General features: G+C 29.5%; 2 protein-coding genes across 3 annotated transcripts; one reads left to right on the forward strand and one right to left on the reverse strand.

Annotated features, from left to right (window-relative positions):
- Positions 1 to 614: 614 nt before the first annotated feature.
- On the forward strand, positions 615 to 23343 carry LOC147812074 (uncharacterized). 2 transcript variants are annotated; one of them, XM_087161798.1, is made up of 2 exons: positions 615 to 733; positions 22982 to 23343. In XM_087161798.1, exons 1-2 carry the CDS (start codon positions 707 to 709, stop codon positions 23264 to 23266), a joined length of 312 nt encoding a protein of 103 aa, XP_087017924.1. In that variant the 5' UTR covers positions 615 to 706; the 3' UTR covers positions 23267 to 23343. The 2 variants fall into 2 exon arrangements, with proteins under 2 accessions (XP_087017924.1, XP_087017925.1); XM_087161799.1 differs by lacking the exon at positions 615 to 733 and adding an exon at positions 19516 to 19648.
- LOC107450000 (uncharacterized) lies at positions 5881 to 19489 on the reverse strand. The gene is made up of 2 exons (XM_016065702.4): positions 19349 to 19489; positions 5881 to 7272 (listed from the first exon to the last, which is right to left on the reverse strand). Exons 1-2 carry the CDS (start codon positions 19350 to 19352, stop codon positions 6143 to 6145), a joined length of 1134 nt encoding a protein of 377 aa, XP_015921188.2. The 5' UTR covers positions 19353 to 19489; the 3' UTR covers positions 5881 to 6142.
- Positions 23344 to 24515: the final 1172 nt, after the last annotated feature.

Below are 24515 nucleotides of genomic sequence, written 5' to 3' on the forward strand. Positions count from 1 at the left end.
AGGGAACTCCTGGATCGCGTATTGGGAGAAATTTTGCCTTCGTGGAGCACTTTCAGATGGAGCTAACCCGCGTTTGCGTTACATGGAGAGGAAGACCAAGAGAACCTCCCACGGTTAGCCTGACGGCAAGGGGACTCTAACCCATGATCCGTCTACCATTAAGGATATTTCACGTCAGCACTATGGTCGGTGCAAGCCAGATGCGGAATTCGTATCGACTGGGATTCGAACCCGGTTCGCCTCATTGGAAAGTGATCGCTCTATCCCTTGAGCCATCGCGTCTCACCACGGTAAATTGTAGAAAACTCTTGATGCTGCACTTTAACCTATTATCTTAGTTTATCTGCTAGGTAATGTGCAGATTAATAGCTTTCAAGTTTTAGCTGTAACATATATATCTACAAAACAAAAGTTGCAGTATTAGGATAAATTTCAAGACTGTAAAAATTATTTTTGAAAAAAAAAAAAAAAATTGAAAGTCAGGAAGAAAAAAAAAACGTTAAAAAGCTTTTTGCGTTTAGTAATGCCTAATTTTAATCCCTGTTAATGGTGGTATATTTATTTAAATGAAGGATGGAGGGGGGGGGATTATCCGTTACTATGACAACTAATTTTGCATGCCTCTGGCGGCATCCCACGTTTAAAACGAATGAATGATTCGAAGGTAATAAGACGTTAATCATTTTTGACGGGAAAACGTAATTGGATGATACGGAACAGAGGCTTAATAGAGGTCAGTATTCGATTTTCAATATTTCAATAACAATTTATATTAATTATTGAACAAAGCAGACCCTTGCAATAGATATACTCTATAGCAGCGTTTCTCAATTTTTTTTAGTGTGGAACTTTAAATGATCGAACTCCTGGAAATTTAATCCATTTTCGGCCAAAGGTGCGTAAACGCACCATTTCAATATATATACGGTCAGGACTCAATATATATACGGTCAATATCAATATATATACGCTCGATATCAGTTGGACCTCTATTTAACGAAGTCTCTAAATCCCGATAATAAGTTTGTTATATGGAAAATTCGTTAAATAGAAAATCGCCTTTCGAAATACTTAAACAACACAAAACAAGTTTTAAATTCATAAACACTAGACATAATTAAAATAGCAATTGACATTTATCATGTAAAGTAGTATCTACTATTTATTTTATAAATTTTAACCATAAAAGAAATCTGCATGAAAAGCAAGAATAGAGCAAAACATTATCCACTGTTACACTATAATGCTATATATGTTTTCAACTAAAAAAAGCTAAATTTATGCATAAAATTGTAGTTGCATTTATCACTAAATTAATTTTAAACTTACATTACCACATGCGTTCTTAAGTTTAATTGCTACTGATGAAATCCGCTAATTTTGTCTGAGTTTTTCGTTTAAAATGCAAGCAAAAAGGCATAATAAAGCATTTTACTGCTTTCTCTAAAAGTTAAGTGGCATCAAAAATCAATTCAAAAGCTTTTCCCCCATAAAATGCGTTAACAAGTCTAAAACGCTCTGAAATATTTTGAGAAATAGGAAAAGAGGTTCTCAAAGAAAATTTCGTTAAATGGAAAATTCACTTCGCTATTTGGAAGTTATTTTCGAAGAAATTTCCAAAATGTTCTTGGTTCCTCGAAAAAATTCGCGAAATGGAGATATTCGCAAAATGGAAGTTCGTTAAATAGAAGTCCGACTGTATTTTTATTAACATTGTGACGTATATTTTTCACTAATTTTATTTTTCTGCCATTGTCAAGAGTTCTGAAGATTGTAAAATATTAGTAATTTAGATGAAGTAAACATTTTCTGTTTGGAAATTTTAAACTAGTTTCTTAACTTTTAAAAAGTTATCGACAAATTCGTCTTTTTAAAAATGTATAATTACATTATTTGAGATTAATCACAAGTTTTTATGACTGATTAAAGTTGCAAGCTCTGCAAATAAAATAAAACAAATTTCATTTAAAAATCTAGTGTTGAACTAAATGATTTGTCATTTGATTTGGCAAATTGTGCAATATAAGCACAATTTTATTTCTCAAATAAACTTTTTTTTGCGTCTTTATGAACGGAATTTATGCGTATATCAATTAAAATAATACCTCATTTTATACAGTTTCTTTGCTGGTCCTAAAATAGTTTAAAGAATAAATTTCATCGGCGATTGTGAATATATTAATTAACGAAAGACTACTAATTATTTATTTTAAAAAGATGTACTAATCTAAATTTCATTAATTATTTTGAAAATATTCAGTAAATGAGAGTGAAGAAGGAAATTCTTTTATTATACCGATTTATCATTTTCATTATACCTTAAAATTCGTTATTGTCAGAATTTACAGATCTAGAGCGGCTTCAATTCGCGTTCTTAAATTTGATTTTAATGCATGCATAAATTGAAAATGAATAAGCTGAAATATGGTTTACAATACCATAGAAACCAAAAAGGAAAAAATTAAGGGTTGAGAATCGTAATCAGAAAAACATGCTTATTTTTCTTTTGTCGAATTTGGGTATTCGGTTTGAAATATTAATGAAATTTTTCCTAAATGAATATCTTTTTCAGAATTCCTTCATTATATTGTTCTTAAAAAAACATTCTTTTAAAATTTCTTTCTTCGCAAGCATTTCAATCGAATAATTTCATGAGAATAACGGAAATATTAAATAAATAGTGGATTATTATTTGGATATAAATTGAATTACAGCTTTCGAAAATGAAAAAAAAAATCTAATGCTGTCTCATAGGGTTGAATATTGCTGGCCAATCAATCCATCCTCATTACCTTATTATCATTATCTCATTATTATCAAAACCAGGGCCCGATTAACCTCTGAAAATAGGGTAAGCATAATAGGATTTTGGGGCCCCCCTAACTTGAGCAAAAGAAATTTTTGATATTTTTCGCCCATAAACAATAAATTTTAAAGAGACAAGAACCATGTGAAAACTATTAGAACCTTAGAAAGGAATACAGAGATCTTATGCAATCTTGTTGGGCCCTTCTTTACGTGCTTTATAGTAACAAAAACATGTTAACGAAATTTAAATATTTCAATAAATAAAATTACTTGTTGTTATACGAAAGGTTCTTTGCAAGATTAGTCTCTTATTTTACGCCAATTCGTTTACTAGCGGCAGAACAACACAAAATTCTAATTCAGCATAAATTATTGTTACTGCACCAGAAAAATCATACCAAATAATTTTCAAACATGAAACAAAAATATTTTTCGTACTGATAGATATTTAAAAGTCTTGTGAGTTTAGTTCAACAATAAAAAGCAGAGTAAAATTAATTTGAGCCCACATGATAGAGAAAAAAGATTTTTAAAAAAATAAGAAAATTCATAGGTTTATTACCATTACATATGTTTTTTTCTCGCTGTTAAATTCGCAAAATCTTCAATAATAATATCTGCAAATTGTAACCTAATTGTAATATCTCTCTCTATTGCCCAAAAGGGCTAAACTACTTAATTTATTATTTGAAAGAGTTGATCTCCACCGATTTTTTATTCTTTTCAATACAGAAAATGAACGTTCACTAGTGCAGTTATAAGTCACTAGTGCATATTCAAAAATAAGAAATTGGGCCCTTAATTTCAGTCGTTTGGGGGCCCCCCTAGAATTTTACAGGGGAAGCACTTGCTTCCTGTGCCTTTTCGGTAATCAGGCCCTGATCAAAACTTCATTATCTCGTGCGTTGCACTGTAGGCCAGAAGACTATGATCTTTGGTCAAAAGTAAAACATTAATTTTTTAACTAAAATATGTCTAGGCAGTTTTAGTATATTCCAAATTAAGTATTCATAATCATTCCAAACATTATAATTTACTTTTTGGACCGACGAGAGTACAATTTCATGAAAAATATGTTTAAAAAATTGCTTTAAATGTAAGTTTTAAATTTTTATTTTCGAAATATGTATAGGAATTTCACCTTACTGTTACATTTTCATCAGAGTAACTAGTGTTAATTTATAGTGGAATTTTTCAATTTGTTGGATTAGTTAATATTCTTGACAAATTTATAGTTTATATCTTATCATTTGACATTTTACAATGTATGAATCACTTTCGAAAATCAGTTTCAAAAAGTTCCACGAGGTAATTAGCTAAACTATTTTTTGTTGTCTTCCTTGATGTCTCTTCTTTCGGAAAAACCAGCCCCATTTTGCTCGTATTGCAAAGGTGGACTAAATATACAGAAAAACAAAAATTATGTTTTCTTTTTTCTTCATGTTTTCGCGTTATTTTGTAATTAATTCTCGTTATTTTGTTATATTACTTCGGAAATATAATTTGCTTTTCATTTTTAGTATAAAATTACGAAAATTATTGTATTTTCATTGCTATATTTAATTATTTAAACGTGCTATATTATTTTTTTTTTTATTTTTGCTCGCCATATTTCAGCAGCCATTTTGTTTTTTTTTGGGGTATTTTTAGAGTATTTCAAAATTTCAACTATGAATTCAATTCACCGGTACATAAAAATCCCAAAATGCAAATTTTGAAACAAATTTTATGGAAATACTAATTTTGACCACGAAGCCTTGTATCGAAATACTAATTTTGGCCCACTGTGAGATTTAGATAACGGTGAATATCCTCCTGAAATCGTGATACAGCCCCTTTAAAATAAAAATTTTCACTCAATATTTGTGTAATTAAATTTGCGATACAAAAATAGATAATTTTTTGCTGTCGAAAGAAATTCCAAAGAAAAAAAAACTAATTATGACTTTCTAAAGAAAACGTCTCCATTTTAAGCGAGCTTTAACATTTCCTGGGTGAAAATTATTACTAAATCGTACCTTACTCATCCTCAGGAAATACAGGTCACTACTGCTGACCGATGGGCAAAATCTTGGTTTCAAATGTCCCAGTGAACATAGTAAAGAAAAAGTGAATAGTATTAAAAAAAAATACCGTTAAAAGAGAGATTTACAAGGAAACAATTTCTTTTATTCACTTTATTTTAATTTTAAAACAAATTCGAACAATGAAAGTATGAATTTTTCGATTGCCATTTCGAATTTTTTAATTGCTTTTTTGTGAGGTTCAGAAAGTTCGGACTAATACTAAATAATAATTCGGTTAATACCATATATATATATATATATATATATATATACATGTTACCGGCAAAGTATGAAATTCGGCGTTCTATAGAATGCCTAGGCATTGTATATAATGCCTAAAACTAGCCGTCAGTGTGTGAAACGATTTATATTTCTAACACTTCCTAGGCATTCTATAGAATGCCAAGTGAGAAACCGGCAAGTATAAAATCTCCCACGGCCAGGATAGTAAAAGTGATGATATTTTGTGCAATATTTGTTTCAAAACTGAAAATGCTACCGAAAGTTAAAAAAAAAAATAAAAACTTATAAAGTCAATCTCGAAATACGAGTCAAAATATAAATTCGGAAAAAATGAATTTTTTTATTATTTTCATCATTATTTCACTCTTATTATTTTTTCAGAATAACATTATTATTTTTGAGAAATGCGCAACATTTACAGAATAACCTCATCAGGACGTTTCTTTCATACTTAGCCAAAATAGCATTTATCATTCCATAAAATGCCTAGGTATTATATAAAATTCCTAGGGAAAGTATGTAATACTTCTTATATTTTATACCTTGTATATTATAAAACATCCAGCATTATGTACAATGCCTAGGCATTCAGCAGAACGCCGACGTTTCATACTTTGTCGGCAACATATATTTGAAATTGAAGGTTTGTTTTAATGCTAAGGTTGTTAGAGATTAGTGTCATAACTGCATGCAATAATTTACTACACAAATTATTATAATTTCTTGGCGAAATGACTGAATGGGTGTCTTTTAAAAGAGCATATCAGGAGGGAAAAAAAGATTTTATTTTTTTACAAGTGTAATTATTACATTCATACTTTTTCTCTCTCCAAAAATATAAATGAATAAATATAATACAGCATTTTATTCAATGGCTAAATTACTCTCAAATAGTAAACGAAATAGAGTTCGGTATTGATTCTGTGATTCCAATCATTGAATTGATCGGCGATTCGAATCATCATCCTGCAACTGATTCGAATCAGTAAGTGAACTTATTTAATGTCCTACTCTGTCGTCACTGTTTAAGATAAATCCTCTGAACAATGCATGAATCTGATGTCTTCCTCCAATTCGTTCATGACTTGCTTCTTAGATTTGAACTTGGAGAGCCTGTTTTGCTTGAAGACATCTATTTCATAACACCAGCGCTTGTCATTCACCCTCAGAACGAAACTCTTGTGCTTCTCCAGTTGCTTCTCACCAGGCATCTTGTGGTTCAACATCGGAAACCTGTCAGCATTCAGCCAGTGTGCCCACAGGAAACAACTGTTCTCGCTATCAATATTCTGAACTTCCAGCCACCTCACTTCCAAACTCGCGTTTTTGTTCTTAAATTTTTCATTCTTGAGGACAGACTGATTCCACCTTTCGCCACTTTTGATCGCCAGGGCGATGTTGTTAAACTTAATGTCTCTCTGGTCGGCGGAAATTAAAACCACTTCGCGCTTTTTCCCGTACTTCACGCCAAGCTGGTAAATACCTGGGGTCTTCGGAGCCAGGTCGTCTTGCACGACATCCACCAGAGGCTTCCAGTTACTGAATCCGAAATTGGAATCGCACACTTCGCAAGACTCTTCGAAATCGCATTCCACGACAACTTCCACTTTTTTGGTAGGTGTCGATTTGGGCTTGCGCCATGTTGCTTCCTTCCTGGGATAGCACCATTTCTGGATTTTTTCTGAAAATGTGAGGCTCCCACTTTGGCCGATGAGGTCAGTGCCCGGCCAATTGTCCATGTCTTTGGGCTTTATCCCGTTGTTATACCAGTGCGCGCACAAATTGACCAGATCTTTGTCACTTTTCGATTTGAAATTCATCCAACGGCAGAGGATAACTGATTTGGTGGCTTTGGATCGCTTATCGGCTACGTGTTCCTTAATACCATCCATGCAGCTGTAGGCCTTTTTCTGGATGTCAGTTATGTCCAGAACAATGTTGCGCACTTCGGTGGAGCTCTTGCTTCTTAATGCCACCATGAAGAGTCCGGGCTTGCTGGGGATTTTCTCCAAGGTTTCGTCGCTTGATTCCACCCAGTGACCGAATCTCTTGTCGCAGAATTCGCAGTCGTCTGTCCATCCCCTGCAGGGCTCGACAGGAACATCCTCGTCTCCTTTCTTTGACACAAACTCCTCCTTCAGCATTCCTTTCCGAGCTGAAAAAGAAAACAAAAAAGAGTGAGACGATGTATCACGATTTTAGAATTTTGAGCAACAATGTATTGAGAACTAATCGAAGTCAATTTTAAATATTTTATCTTTACCAAGCCCCGATGCTATTTCTACAGGTTTGGAAAAATATGGTCTGGGACTGTCTGGGCATTCACGCAAAGCTTATTTTAATTATTTTTTTAAACTAAATTTTTATTGTATTTCGGATTCCATCCTTAACTCGATAAATGAACATTTCGAATACTGTATTAATTATTTCTTTAAAATCAGAATTGTTATAAATATTTCATTTTTATACTTTTAACCAACGAGGGAGAAAAGCAAAATAAATATTTGAATATTTTATCTGTAAGTTTTCATTTTTTTAAACTAAATTTTTATTGTATTCTGGACTCCAACCTTAAGTCTATGAAGGACCATTTCGAATAATGTATTAATTATTTCTTTAAAATCATTTTTTAAAGGGACAAAGTATCGGAAAAAGGCTAAAAAATTTAAAAAAAAAAAAAAACACTTTGCCGACGAATTTTATAAACAGTATAATTTATTAGTTCACTATAAAATGCAAAGTTAAACAAAAAATTATGTTCACTCTGACATTTTGCACGAGGTTAAAGTAGTGCACCAAAATGCACGACTTAAAGATAGGTTTAGCTGCATATATAACTCTGGCGATGAAATTACCTGTTGAATAATCTACAATTTTAATACTGCATTTAATATTTTCTACTTATATTCATACCGAGAAAAATAGCATTTTATTACATAAATTAAAAAATAGGAAGCTATTTGCCTGTATTAAATACCATATCTTCTAAAATATATAAAGACTATGATTCAATAATATTAATCTTATTCATAATATATATTTATATAGTTAATAACATCAAACTAAATTATCTCACAGCAAATGTTATTTCGACTTAAAACAAAATTAAAAATTAATAATATTAATATTATTTTTACACCAAAAAAAAGTATTACTTATTTTAAATATTTCGCACCCTTGTAATTTTGAACCAAACCCAGAAGACAAGAAAACTCATGGATCAAGCATCGGGAGAAATTTGCCTTCGTGGAAGACTATTTGAAGGAAATAATCCGCGTTTGCGTTACATGGGGAGGAAAACCACGAAAACCATCCTCGGTTAGTCCGATGGCAAATGGATTCTAACCTATGAACTGTCTACCACTGTGGATATTTTATGTCAGCACTGTGGTCGGTGCGAGCCGGCAATAGAATGCGTACCAGCCAGCCACCTTTGGGATTCGAACCTGGGTCATCTCATTTGGGGGAGAACACTTGATCCCCTGAGCCATTGCGGCTCATTCTTGCGTACATTTCATTTTATAACCGGCGTAAAAAATATTAATTGAGGTAATAAAATAATTTGCATAATTTTAAAAAATCCCATTTTTTACATTGCATCAAAATATTCATACTTTAATTTTAATAAATAGATGCTTTACTTGTAGAATAAAAAAAAGAACGAAACATCCTTGCAACAGCCAGTTCTAGGCAAGGAATGATCAGGTTCCACCATTTAATTATCAACGAAAAATAACTAATTTATAATTTTTAATATCAATTTTAAAATTTTTTCAAACGATTACTTTTATTGACAAATACGTTATTATGGGAAGAACAAAAAGAAATATATATAACAAAACGAAAATAAAAGAATAAAAAAACTTTTTTTTCTTTCTTTTTCTTAGGCTATCAACAACGTGTTTCTTCAAACGTTTCAAGATAGTCACTATTTTTTTTAATTATTTCTTAATTTTAAATATTTCTTTTGATTTTTAAAAGTTAACTTTTATAATATATTTAAATTTATAGCCATATTAGTCTCAGGGCTAAAGAGAATACAAGGGCTAGTTCACTCCGCTCTTAGAGCTGAAGCTACGATTTCCCTCCTCATGACGTCACTGTGTCCACAGATCTCGTAGATCCCAAGCAAAGATATGATAACTTTGCATCTTTCTCTTTGTAAAAATAAGTTATACTTTTTCTGGTTATTAGCCTTCAAACTTTACGTAATTAACACATTATTTCCGTTCATAAACATAGTTTAAAAAAAACTTTCTTGGTTATTATATTAAAAAAATACCATTTTAAACTTATAAAAATGTTTTGCTAGTTGGTGAAAATGACACGATAAATACTTTATTTTAAAAAGTTCAGTTTTAACTTTAACTATTAAGAAAAATGAAGGCATATATCGACACTTTTTTTATCTACATATTCTTTTATAAAGATAAGTTAAGTTAAATTTAGAATCCCTGATTTTAAAATATGTCGTTAATAGCAATTTGTTCATACTTAATCATTAGGAAACATCGACCTTAAACGCTAATTACTGAAACAAAATAATAATTTAGGTTCATAATGACATTAGAAATTTTACAATTGTTTATAGACATTTAAATTTACGATTATATAATTTATAGATATTTAAATTGAAGAGAATATAATTTTTAAAAAAAATCATAAATATTTAGAATAACTACATTAAAAAATATGTTATGAAATTAGGAGAATTTCAACAATATACTATATATTTTATTTATACTTTTTATTTATACTTTTTACATTTTAATTTTCTTTGACTTTATCTATTTTTTAATTCTTTTCACCTGCTTTTCTTTATGAAGTAACAAGGCAGCTTCTATTTAGATAATGAATTTTTATAAAAGTTCTTTACCACAGAATAAACGTATTGCTGTTTTATATTAAGTGTGTCATTTCGGAATCCATTCTTTACATAGTTGTTCATTTACTTTAGGGAACACGCGAAAAATTATACTTTTTCCTTTTGTTTTTATATCAGAATTTTTTCAAGTTGCAATCGCGCAAACTGGCATTTCTATAATAGTTTTAAATTCTTGTAAATTCACTGCAAAAACAGAGGAAAGTCATTATAGAAAATAACAAATGTCTTAGAATATCTCGCAAAGAGAAATGATCCAATAGTAGTTAGAGCTAGTAAGGCCAAACGCTCCGTTCTTGAAGTAAAAGTGCGAGCTTTGCGCCAAAGTGACGTCACTAGAGTGACGTCGGAGGATCGGAGCGGCGAGAGATACTTCAAAGGAGTGAACCAGCCCTTCTATTCTCTTTAGCCCTGTATTAGTCTTACCAAACCAGAAATTTAGAAAAATTTACTATCGAAATTAGGAAATATAATTGGTTAAGGTCACAACATAAAATTTTTTTTTAAAAAATTACCATAATACAGCATTTTTTTTGTTTTTGTATTTTCACTGCGAAAACCCACGCTTTAAGCAACGTATTGCATTAAACAAATTTACAAGCTATGCATCACATTACAAAATTATTAAAAAAATAAAAAGAAAGGTGATCACTGTTTATTCTAATCTTGTTGTAATGAGTATTTTAAAGATCATCTTTGTGGGGAGAGTAAATATCGACATTGTCAACTTTCATCTATGAAAAGGTACCCCAACATAGAATCAAGTTAACATGTCTTATATACTGAGGAATTGGAATTGTATTTTTGTAGTGGTAGACACACTACAGTTCTCCCCCACGAGAATTACATCTGTGATAGAATTCGATGAACGGATACCACTAGTTGATTTATTCCTCTTTTGTGAGAAGCCGGGAGAGCTGTATTAAGATCACCGTACTATTGCTGATCGTGAGAGCTGTATTAAGTTCACGGCCGGGGTTGCTCCTGTGTTGCCATTGGCAGTCGAGTGTATGTAGGCCGACGTTGTGTGTGATCGAGACTGAATAGCAACAGTGCGAGGAGGTGGATAATGTCGCAGTCACAAGTAGCAAGTCAACTGTTCAATGTGAACAATCCATTGTTTTCGGCTAGTTCAAATCGAAGTGGGAGTTTCTGTCAAGGTAGGCGTGTTCTCATCACGTCCGGGTCACCAATGTGAGGAGAGTAAATATAGACAATGTCAACTTTCATCGATGAAAAGGTACCCTTGTGGCGTAACTACCACTATAAATATTAAATACCGAATCACAAGTATATAAGAGATGTTAACTTGATTCTATCATGAGGTACCTTTTGATAGATGAAGGTTGACATAGTCTAAGATTAAATCCCTCATTGGTGACCTACGGACGTGATAAGAAATTGTCAATATTGATGGATGAATCCACATTAAACAGTTGATTTGCAACAAAAAAAAAAGAGAAAGAAATCCGGTTAATAAATAATAATGAGCGAAATGCTAAAAAAAAAATAATAATAATAGCGAAAAGCTATGAAAAAATGATGGAAAAAAATAGCGAAAAAGCTATTAAAAAAAAAAAAATTACGAGCGAAATGCTTGGAAGAAAAATAAATAAATATAATGAGCAAAAAATTGAAGTTAATAAATAAAACAGCATTAATCAACTAGTGGTATCTGTTCATCGAATTCTATCACAGATAAAATCACGCCCGGGTCACCAATGAGGGGATTTAATCTTAGACTATGTCAACCTTCATCTATCAAAAGGTACCTCATGATAGAATCAAGTAGAGATGGCTAATATTTTCTGGAACAGGTATTTGTCACCTGTTATTTAATCGTACCTGTTATAAAAATAACAGGTTACTTAGAAAGGCCTGTTCCAAAATACTAGGCAAACAATTATCTTGCCAAAAATTTATTGCTTGGCCACCGTAAGCGCATATACATTGTAAAAATGAAGAATGGCAACAGTGGTTATGTTTTGGTTTCAGTTTCGATTTTGTGATGTAAACATTATTATTTTGTAGAATAATACGATATGTACGTGAATGTAGTAAGTTACGAGTGTACTTATATTATCAATAAATATTGTCTGTGTTTTCTATGAAGACTTTATTAATGTTAATTCAGCAACATTCGAAGCCAACACACGCTTTATCGAAGCAGCCTGTTATTTTATCACAGGCTAGTATTTTGGAACAGGCGATATTTTGTCACAGCTAGTATTTCGGAACAGGCAGTATTTTGTCACAGGCTAGTATTTTGGAACAGGCGATATTTTTTCACAGCCTAGTATTTTGGAACAGCCGATATTTTGTCACAGGCTAGTATTTTGGAACAGGCGATATTTTGTCACAGGCTAGTATTTTGGAGCAGGCAGTATTTTATCACAGCCTAGTATTTTGGAACAGTTGGTATTTTGTCACAGGCTAGTATTTTGGAACAGGTGAAGCTGGTTAGTATTTTTGAACAAATTTGTATTCAGGAATAGGCAAGAATTTTGTGATAGCTTTGCCTACTATTTTGCAGGTTAAGTTTATTTGTAAGAATATCGCCCCTGCCCTTTTGATGCTCCGGTATATGGGGGGGAAGGGGGCGGTTGCTTATAATTGCATTTTCCTTGTTTTAATTTTTTTTTTTCTGCGATGTAAAAAGTTGAAGCATTTGAATATTTTTCCTAATTTTTTGATATTGATACATATTTTCTACATGTAAAAATTTTCTACAAAATACGAGTCTTATTGTCTCATTTCTTCTCTCCTAAGTCTTACTCTCTCTCTCTCTCTCTCTCTCTCTCTCTCTCTCTTTCACTTTTTTTTTCTTTCTTTTTTTAAGGCAATAAATATTTTAACTTTTTATTTCCTTATAAGAAGGATGTGCTAAAATTGTTAAAACTATATTTAGTATGCGAATTCAAACTATATTTAAACACTTTATTTTCTTTGTATCAAACACTATATTTTTTCTCCCAATCTTTATTCTTTTTTACATCGACTTAAATATGCTGAACTTATGACGAAGCATGAAAGGTAGTACAATAGTACTGAGAAGATAAAGGGTAGTAGAATAATATGTAAATATTTTTTAAGCAAAATATTTTATGAATGTGATTTAATAATGAAGCTTAGTTATAAAGTTTTAAGGGGCATTAAATTTATATATTTTATACATTTAATGAAAAAGTCAGAATATTTTGTTTGAAATAGTGAATTGCTCACTATAGAGTAACTACGGCCTACATATGCATAAAAATGCTCCAATTTTTTTTATTGTCTCTTTTTTTCGCCTACTGTATTTACTGCATTAATTACAATCGTCTTTTGGGGGACATCTAATCATAAGTAGTTTACTTTGAGAATCCAGACAACTCTTTACGCCAATGTTTCCCAAACTCATGACTTTTGTGTACCCTTTCTAAATTTTTCGCAACACTGTGTACCACTAATAAAAAAATGAATGTATTTTTTACTATATAAAAAATTTGCACAAAAGTTAAAAATCACAACTGGCTGTTGACATCACTAATTATTAACTGTTAACTCTGCCCATAGCCAATAGAAAAATACGTTATCGTATATTTTCATGGCTAGCTTTGTTTTTAAATAAAATTTTTTGAAATTTTCGTTTTTTGCAAGATATTTCGCATAAGAACGCGTACCCCCGCTAAACTGTTCTCGTACCCCTGGGGGTACGCGTACCAAACTTTGGGAAACACTGCTTTACACCATTGGTCCCCTAACTTTCGGACCACCTCCCTGGCTTTCGCGCTATCGGCGGCTTCCTTTTCGAGGTCGGAATCGACCGTGACCTTCGAGGTTATGAATTGACTCTATCAATATTTTTACATGAAGGCGTGTCCTTTATTTCCCTCGTAGTCATTTGTTGTAATAATTCAATCAATGTTCTATGTGAAGAGTGATTTTTGCGTTGAATTTTGTCCACTCGCATAGAAATAGATGTCCCTCTGGTATTGCCTATTATTTTGTTGCTTAAAAAATTTATTTACTTTGAATTTTTGAAGAAAATAAATAATATATTTTTAAATGATAATATTCTGCAGTAAAGAGAAAAATCTATTACAGTTAATTTGGCGAATTTCTTTTTTTTTTTTCTTCTTGTTTTGAATTTTTCCTTGACATTAAAATTACCATTAAGGCTACATAGTATGTGATATTTTGATATTAATGTGCTAATTGTTTTGAAAGAAAAACATTATTTAAATAATCCAAGAAAAGTTAAGAATTGTTAAAAAGACTTGTTTCTTTAAAAATTATGCTAAATTCGTATACTGATGTTTATTTTGAATATTTACTTTAAAAAAATGTTTAAAAGTCTGGGATTATGCTCTATTTATATTTAATTTCCTAAATGTTTCATCTGGTGCAAATTGGTAAAGCTCAATCAATTACATTTTAGTATAAATACTTTTTCAGCCTAAAACTGTCAAATGATGTTATTCGAACTATTTAAAAAATTGCGACGAGGTTGCAATGCATGCAGTTAGATTATTTTTAGGTATTAGGTTATATTTAATTTCATTTTTATCAACTTGAAATTCTAGAAGACAACTAAGCCCTATTTCTTTTCTTTATATAACATGAAAAATGCTGGTTATTTTGTCAAATATACAGAATATAATGTGATATTCCTAAATTGTTTTTATTTAAAAATAATAATACACTATGTTGTATTTTAAATTCAGAGATTAATTTTTTTTTTAAATTTCTAATTTATCTCAATATTGATGAAGTTCCTTTTCTTTTCCTCTCGTAGAAATGAAAAGATTCTGGTTATATCGTCAAACAGAATGTAATAGGGAACTCCTATATCTTTTTTATTTAGAAACAAGTAATAAATCTGTTTCTAAATTATTTTATGCTTGTAAAATAATTTTTTTCTGCTTCACTCATTTCTCCTAAAAATGGATTAAAAAGAACTATATTTTGTAACAAAAATTATTGTATCTATTATTATTCATTATATTTGATTGCACTAACGAAAATGCTTTTCAAGTGTTTTCAACCAATTTAAACTACCTGATCTAAAGTATAATCACAAAAAGAAAAAAATATATATATATATAAAAAAGGACGAAATATAATTTTTTCACTAACAATAGAGAATAAAAAAGAAATTAATGTTGAACTGCTTTCGTTTTGTTTAAAAAATAACTGGAAAAAACTTCGCGATATTTTCTTACTCTGAGAAAGAAAAATATTTATTTCCTAATTTTGTCAAATTAACAGAAAAATATGTATCTACTACAAAAATACTTGCCATTCTAAACTATATTTCTGGCTGCGGTCAGTGTGCGGGTGGGTGACCAGTTGGATCAGTGTGCGTAGGGACCGAGGGTGTGCGGTATTGGTCCTTATTAAACTGTTCTACTGTAAAGCGCTCGACTTCGCGTGCAGGTCGTTGGGCTACCGAAGCAGGGGTGTCACCCCCTCTGCAGAGGATCAAAATTATAATGGCTTGTCTTCGGATCATTTTCAGGGATGTTTTTCAGACCGTCGCCAAAAGCCCATTGTGCAGCTCTATTGCAAAGCAAATTAACTGCAGCTGCAACAATTAAATTATCTTTCAAATGTAAAAAAAGTTGAACTTTTTTTCCTTAGACCTGTTATTTTGGAACAGGTATTTGGAACAGGTATTATTTTGTATGGTAACAGCTGGAACCTGTTATTTGAAAATACCTGTTATTGCCCATCACTAGAATCAAGTTAACATCTCTTATATACTTGTGATTCGGTATTTAATATTTATAGTGGTAGTTACGCCACACCCTAACATAAAATCAAGTTAACATGTCTTATATTCTAGGGTATTGGAATTGTATTTTTGTAGTGGTAGATGCACTACAATCTTAAAGGTCCTCATTGAAAGAATGAAAATATTAACTACAAAGATATCATAGAAATTTTTTCCACTGTTCAGTTGAAAGTTAACTCTTAAAGTTTGGCCACATACTGTTAATTTCTAAAGTAATTTGACATTTGGGTGAATAGCATATTTTCGCTCCCTAGTATTATAGATAGAATATAAAGATTGATAAGTTAATCTGTAGTTTTAATGAGATAGGCGGATGAACTATTGGGCGAATCTGTATCCAAATAATTTTTACCGCACTTATCCGTTAGCTGGGAGCAAGAGAAAAGTCGCCGAAAATTGTAAACCTCCATCTACCTTTTTTTTGTATTTTTTTTTCCGAATTGTTTTCATTTTAATTATTTTTTAAACACTGAATGAAATGGAGGTTCCCAAAAAATTAAATAAATTTTAAAAAAAAGTAATAAATAAGTACATAAATATAGTTTTGCACTCGATTAGTCGAAAAGTAAAAATTTTAGTTCTAGTTAATAATTATTACCAAAATTAATTAAGAATTAATAGCGTCAGCAATATAGCGATTTAAGTTTTAATAAACGATTTAGTACTATTTCTCTATTAATTTTGCTTCAATATATTTGTTTAATTTCTAATGAGTACTTCTTATCAAAATTAATTAAGCATCATTTGCGTTTATAATAGTTTGATTTTTTACGTATCTCTCAAACGAATTCGTACCATTTCTCCGTTAATTTCTCTTTTTAATACACAGTTTGTTTTTTATTTCAATTCGCACTTATTACCAAAATTAATTAAAATTCACGAATTTTCACGATTATCCTAAAAGAATAAGCACATTTCCTCTATTAATTTTGCTTCAATATATTTGTTTCATTTCTAATGAGTACTTCTTATCAAAATTAATTAAGCATCATTTGCGTTTATAATAGTTTGATTCTTTACGTATCTCTCAAACGAATTCGTACCATTTCTCCGTTAATTTCTCTTTTTAATACACAGTTTGTTTTTTATTTCAATTCGCACTTATTACCAAAATTAATTAAAATTCACGAATTTTCACGATTATCCTAAAAGAATAAGCACATTTCCTCTATTAATTTTGCTTCAATATATTTGTTTCATTTCTAATGAGTACTTCTTATCAAAATTAATTAAGCATCATTTGCGTTTATAATAGTTTGATTCTTTACGTATCTCTCAAACGAATTCGTACCATTTCTCCGTTAATTTCTCTTTTTAATACACAGTTTGTTTTTTATTTCAATTCGCACTTATTACCAAAATTAATTAAAATTCACGAATTTTCACGATTATCCTAAAAGAATAAGCACATTTCCTCTATTAATTTTGCTTCAATATATTTGTTTCATTTCTAATGAGTACTTCTTATCAAAATTAATTAAGCATCATTTGCGTTTATAATAGTTTGATTCTTTACGTATCTCTCAAACGAATTCGTACCATTTCTCCGTTAATTTCTCTTTTTAATACACAGTTTGTTTTTTATTTCAATTCGCACTTATTACCAAAATTAATTAAAATTCACGAATTTTCACGATTATCCTAAAAGAATAAGCACATTTCCTCTATTAATTTTGCTTCAATATATTTGTTTCATTTCTAATGAGTACTTCTTATCAAAATTAATTAAGCATCATTTGCGTTTATAATAGTTTGATTTTTTACGTATCTCTCAAACGAATTCGTACCATTTCTCCGTTAATTTCTCTTTTTAATACACAGTTTGTTTTTAATTTCAATTCGCACTTATTACCAAAATAAATTAAAATTCACGAATTTTCACGATTATCCTAAAAGAATAAGCACATTTCCTCTATTAATTTTGCTTTCTTGAACAAACTTGCTATTTTTTTTAAATTCAATTACTGCCTAATAAAAAATAATTTAATCAAGCAGCAGTGGCGTCAAAAAGAGTATGGCGATATTTTACGTTTCCTCTATACGATGTAGTACTATTTTTCCATTAATTTGGCTTTTCAATACAAAACTTATGATTTTTATTTAAATTACAATTAATTTTTAATTATTAAGTTTTATAAAATTACGTTTTAAAAGCATAAATATAAACAAAATAAACAGGTGGTTTCAGATAATTTTGAAAATATTAATTTGGTGCGCCAATGCCATTATTTTCATGCTGATCATTCAGTTTCTCTGGCATAACAAATAATTGAAAGTGCCAAAAACTTCCGTTTCTATGAGGAGCTAGCAAATATCACTGATGTATGTTCTTTAAAATATTTGAAAGAAAGAAAATTGAATACAGTATCATTTTTATCAATTTTTTTCATCTAAGCCAATAAAAAAAATTCTATTTTTTATATGGCTCTACCGAACAAACTAATTGAAAATTTCGTATGAATCATAGGATCGAGGGCTAAATTTTCCCAACTGATTTTTGTTTGAATTGGGTTTTTTAAACCCTGAATTTAACTAACATTGTTCTGAAAAAATTAACAAAATGCCATTTATCCATGTTGCACTGAGTTTTTCAATTGTGAAGATTTAGCAATCATAATGGCATAAACCTAATTATTAACAATTGGGCTAGGATGTTTATCTGACTTGAAAATTCTTAAAGTCCAAAAACTCTAAAACCATCAAAATTGACGTTAAAATGAAAAATAGTGCCATTAAAAATTTTCGAAAACATTTTCAATATGAACGCAGAAAAAAATTAAGTATAAATCGTAGCTGGTATTTATAAATTAAAGAAAAAATAAAATAATTATATTCGCAACTTATGAATAAAATAAGAAGTAAATAATTACTCGATACAGATAAATTATAAGAATTTATTAATTTTTAGTTCCTTATCTTCAAGCAGAAGATCGGAATTGCATGGAATTACCAAATGTTTTTTTTTTTGATATTCTTAAAGATTGCCTGTTATCCAATATCGAATTCTTATATCTTGAAAAACTCTGTTTTCAAGAATCACCCGTTTTGTAGAATATTTATAATAACAAATTTCAATGCAACAAAAATTATAAAATTTTAATAAAATATTAAAATTTTGTTATTATAAAAAAAAAAAAATAAAAAAAAAGATCTAATAAGAAAAAAACAGCACTAAAAATGAAAGAAAAATCGTTAATCACTAGCCCTAATAATAACTTCAAAACAGATAACATTCACAATCATAAGCTTTACTTTCACATTGATAGAAATATAAAGGTTCAAAATTCAGACATCAAATATATATACGCAGTGCGTTTAAATCAAGTTCTACTGGTTTATTCTACTAATGCATAGATAGATAATAGTAAGATAATAATAAATTCAAAGCAGTCATTTGACAACTTTGAATTAATTGTTATTTTACTACACCTACAACTTGATATCACAATATTACATACATTCTCATAAACCGTAAAAAATTATAAATTAAACAAAAGCACAATCAAGTTAAAACTGAATAAATTATTCAAAGCATTTTTTTTCTTGATAAATACAAAAGAAAGAAGTGCTTACCCATGATAGAAATAAAGATATTCTGCTCTTTCAAATATTACAGTCGGTAAACCAATGCAAATTTTGATTGACGAAGAGAACCGCTATCGCGTTATAAACAAAAAAATCAACCCTTGCACAATGTTTTGAGTCCATGGTTGCTATACGATTTTACACGCAACGTTGTGCAATCTTTTAGAGAGAACTAATAGGATCGAAGACTGTTTTATCGCTTTTTTGGCAACCCTTAAGTGAGCCAATCAGAGTTTTTTGCCAAACGGAAGCTTTGCTTTGTCTGCAAGTTAATACTTTTATGCATATGTGTGTACTAATTTTCCTCTATTTAAGTCTTATTATAACGTATTTAGCCTTTTTATATTTTCAATTAACGAAAAAGAGAAAAAAAAAGGACAACTCACTAGATCAGATCAGATAACCTTCGATTCATCTATTCTTTGTCCTTTTTAAATTTTATTTCAACTGCCTAAGTTTTATTACAAAACAGACAAAAAAAATATCTCTTATACATATTACCAATTTTTATATCTTAGATCTTTTCAAATATAAATGTTTACATTTTAATGCATAAATTATATAAATTCATTTTCTATGTTTTTTTCTGTACACCACAGATGGCAGCACGATTAAAATTATCCTAAGTTTTTATTTTTCCCTTCACTTGTCTATTTTGTTCATGTGTTTTCAAAATTATAAAAATAATATAACCATTGAAAAAAATGAAGTATTTTTTATAAAAAAAAGTTTAGAGAATTCAATTTCCCATAAAAATGGAGAAGACAACATATGTAAAAGAACATTTATGCATTTTTCTTGAAATAAATCATTAGATAAGTTTTAACTTAAAAAAAAAAAAAACTTTGAAATTTTTTTTATTTGAACTTTTGCACAGAAAAGCAACGCTTTAAAAAAAAAAAAAATTCTCTTAAGTGTGTCAATAAAAAACATAAAATTCCCGAAATGTTCGAAGAAAATTTATTTATTTATATATATGAAAGAATACATTTAAATTAGTCTTGAAATTAATCATTAGCCAATTTTTTACCAATGTTTTACCAATTTTTTAAACATTTAGAATTTTTTTATTTTAACTTTTGCACTAAAAAGATATTCTCTTGCATGTGTGAAGAAAAAATAATAAAGTTGTTGAAAAGTTCCAAAACAATTTATTTCATTTATTTTTCTATATATTTTTTATTCGTAGCTTCTAATGTTTCGGAATGTAGAGAAAAATAATTTTTTATAATTAAAGAAATAAAGATAGCAAGAAAATACTATAATTTAAAAATAATACTTATAAATTACTTTATTTTTTATAAATTACTTTTAAAAAAATTGACAAAAGTATAAATTGTGAAAAATAGGGCAGTTTAATAGCTTGCAGGGGCACATAATTGTTTTGAACCCCTATATCAATTCAAACTGTTTAAAATCGAAATAAAAAATTCCACATACATAAAATAAAATATTTTTAGGGAAAAACTAAAATGTTAATTCTAGCGTCCTTTATTCTAAATTTAGAACTAAAATACCGGATAAGAATCATTGATTGTGAAAATGCGTTTCGTTTTCAATAATAAATTAAGAGACTTTAGGTAAAGAAAATAACATTAAAATATTTGTTAAAGCTTTTTATGTTACACCCCCTTATCCAAAATGTGTAACCTATTATAAGAATATAAACTTTTATTTTCGTGGAACTTAGGATATCGAGAGTTTTTTTATAAACTTTAAACTAAACTACGTTTGGTTTTTAAATGCAGCTAAATATTTTTTCCAGCGAATGGACTTATTTTGTTAAAAGGAATAGTATATTGTTTTAATAGAGGACTTATTGAAAAAAAAAGGAAATTAAGATGTGTAATTATTTAAAATTCGAAAAATGATATTAACAATATTGATTGAAATGTTCATAATGGTATTTTAGCAAAAAGTTTTCATGATAATTGCATTTCATATATTTCAAGTAACAATGTTTAGTAAATTTAAAATCTGAACTATTATGTTAATTGTGTTTATTTATTGATTTTTTTTTTAATTGGGAAAGATCTTCTCTCATTTTGTTTATGAGCATTGTGTAGAAATATACAACAATATCGCTTGTAGAGAATCGGGCATTGGTCATTTTATGGTGAATACTACGAACTTAACTATAAAAAAAGAATTTTTTCATCATATTTATGAAGTTTTTAATATTTCTTTGTTGTAAATAGATATAATTAATTATACATCTATTAATTTTTATTAATTTCCTATTTAATTAATATTTTCAAATGGTAAAATATGAAAAATAGTTTAACGGTATTGTTTTTATTTTATGGATTTATTATAGTTATTTATTGATAATATAATATATAGTTAATTTGTTGAAGTATATTGAGATAATTAATGCGCTTATTATTGAATATGATGTTGTTCACAAATATTATTGTGAAGAGTACGTATATTGAAATAAGTATTTGTTTAAGAAATACTGTGAATTCATGAAACAGCTATTTTACCCACATTTGAATTCTCATTCACTCCTAACCTCCCCCCTCCAAGTTTGTAGCGATCGTGGCTATCTTTATTCTTAACCGCTTATTTAATTTAAAAAAATAAAAACTGGCTCAAATTGCATCTGAATTATCTGTAAATAATCTGTGGAGCCACAGACATTATATATATATATATATATTAGGTGTTATAGTTTTTGAAAGATTATTTAATTTGGTAGATATGCGTATTAATTATGAAACTTCAACAATTTTTTAATATTAGTCCTTTTTTAGTTTTTTTTTTAAATAAAATAAAATAATAATCAAATACCTTTGCATTAAATAAAATTGTAAATTTATTTCTCTGTTTTTGTATTTTTAAAGTATCTTTTCGGCTATACGACTACATTCCAACTTCAAATTGTTCCTCACTATTTGATCTAAAATTAACCCCCTTCTCATCGTTTTGACATCAGGTTCCAATAAAAAATCATCACCATCCCGGCCTCTTTTAAGACTTCGGAACATTCTTTTCTTCTTGTAGTTTGAAATTTCATGTCCTCACCAATTTGTTTCTTTCATCTAGATCTAGACCCTCATAGTTTTCCACCTTTCTTTTAACGCTCGTGCGCGATTTAATCTTAAAACACTGCAACTCGCAAACCAATAATAAAAAAATAAATAATAAAAAATTTTATGAAAATACATAATAATAAATAAATAAGTTTCTTGTCATAAAAATTCCGATTTTCGCAACCAAATTTTGCAGTTTTATTGATACGAGCATTATTTTTTTCTGTAAAAAATTTCTTAATTATCTCTGACGGATAGTTTTTTGGCTATTTATTATAGCGGAGTGACACAATGATTGGTCCTTTCTGGCTCTGTACAATTTTAGTCCTATTTTTTTTTTAATTATCTTTGCACCACTTTTCTTTTTAAAAATTATCTTTGCACCACTTTCTTTTTAAAATTATCTTTGCGCCACCTTTTTTAAAATTATCTTTGCACCACTTTTTAAAAATTATCTTTGCACTACTTTTCTTTTTAAAAATTATCTTTGCATTATTTTTATCCTATTTTTTAAATGATCTCAAAACTATGTTTGCACTATTTTTTTTAATTATCTCACACTGATAATTATTTTTATTTGTTATAGAGGAGTGACACAATGATGTCAAAAACGAGTTGGATATTGCTGGCGATGGCTCTGCATTATTTCGGTCCCGTCACAACTAGACTGCTGCAGCCAAACAAGAGGGCCCTCATAGACGAAGAGAGCCTCCTTTCCTACGACAGACCGAGCCACGTGAATAACTATTTGACATTCCTAAGCAGACTCTCCAAAAAGAACATCATCCTTCCTGAAAATGACCGCACCCCACCGGACACTCACAGTCCCAAGAGGGACAACAGGAAGTTCCAGACGCAAGGATGGCGTTGACATTCTTCTAAGTATAGGAAATAACTTTCATTTTATGTACGAAACATAACTGACGATAACATGTTTAATAAAAGGAAGTCTTTGAAATAATCAGTCGTTATTTATAGATGTTAAATATTCAACATGACAACAAAATATTCATTGTTATTACGAATTTAATATAATTTCATTAAAATTTATCACAATCAAAACCTCTTTTTCAATAACTATATTGAAACTGCCCCAGTTTCAATAGGTCTTATATCTATAATAATAAAATGAGTTAATCTCTATGTGCATCTCTTGTATAATTCCAGAACTGTTTGTTCTAACATCCTGAAATTCGGACAGTGAATGAAAGAGACAATTTTTAGCTCCTGACCTTAAAAATCGTTCATAAGTTTTAACTAGATCGATCGGCAGAGACGTATGAAAAATAGAATTTTCTAATTGGTTCAGAGCTAGCCATTGATTAAAATTAAATCGCAGACGATTCCAAATATTTTAAAGATAACATCGGTGATGTTTGCTAGCCTATAGCTTTTTTTAATTAAAAAAAAAAGGAATTTGTTGCAGTTCTTTGATATTTAATTATCTTTTATTCATTATGCCAGATAAACTGGTAGCATTTTCAGGCTAAATGACACGAGGTAACCTAGTTGAAGCAATAAATGGTTTCGGTTAATTATTTTTTATAAATATGTGTACAAAAATTCTTGAGCTGGATAGAAAAAAACCAACACATTTATCAATTTTAGTTTGGTTTAGAAAGTTTAATGTAAAATTCTTCTATATGTTATTCTTCTTTATGTAAAATTCTTCGTCATATGGAATTTCATCTATATAGATGCTTTAGATAATTAAATCTTTGAATAAGAAGAAATTCATCTTCAAGCACCCAGTGAGATGTCAGATGAAATTTGTTTTTTCTTGAAGTGAAATTTTTTTCCTGTACAATCACTTTAGGTCCTCTCATTGAATATGATGTCAAAGTTTGGAAAGAGTGGTGCCAACTCAAATCGATGTTCACATTATTTTAAAAAGTCGAAATTACGCGGCTTTTTTGCTAGTTCAGAAAAAGGGGTTTGGCCATGGTTGGATGTGTATGTGTGAGCAATGTACGTCAATGCAATGAACATCGCTCTCCGGGCCCGGGTGATACTGAAAACGGCTACCTCAACTCAATATTGAAAAAGAAATTTTTTTTAAAAAATCCTTAAATTGCTTTGCTGGTAGAAAAATATTTTATTTTAAATTACAATATTTTTAT

The sequence above is a fragment of the Parasteatoda tepidariorum genome, chromosome 4 (assembly GCF_982258835.1).
Source record: "Parasteatoda tepidariorum strain Cologne lab strain chromosome 4, Ptep-v5.0, whole genome shotgun sequence".
NCBI classification, from domain to species: Eukaryota; Metazoa; Arthropoda; class Arachnida; order Araneae; family Theridiidae; genus Parasteatoda; species Parasteatoda tepidariorum.

Bases quoted from the DNA above. Each gene is read 5' to 3' on its own strand.
- LOC147812074 (XM_087161798.1), top strand. From the start codon at position 707: ATGATACGGAACAGAGGCTTAATAGAG. The intron at 734-22,981 runs GTCAGTATTCGA...TATTTGTTATAG, and splicing joins GGAACAGAGGCTTAATAGAG to AGGAGTGACACAATGATGTC.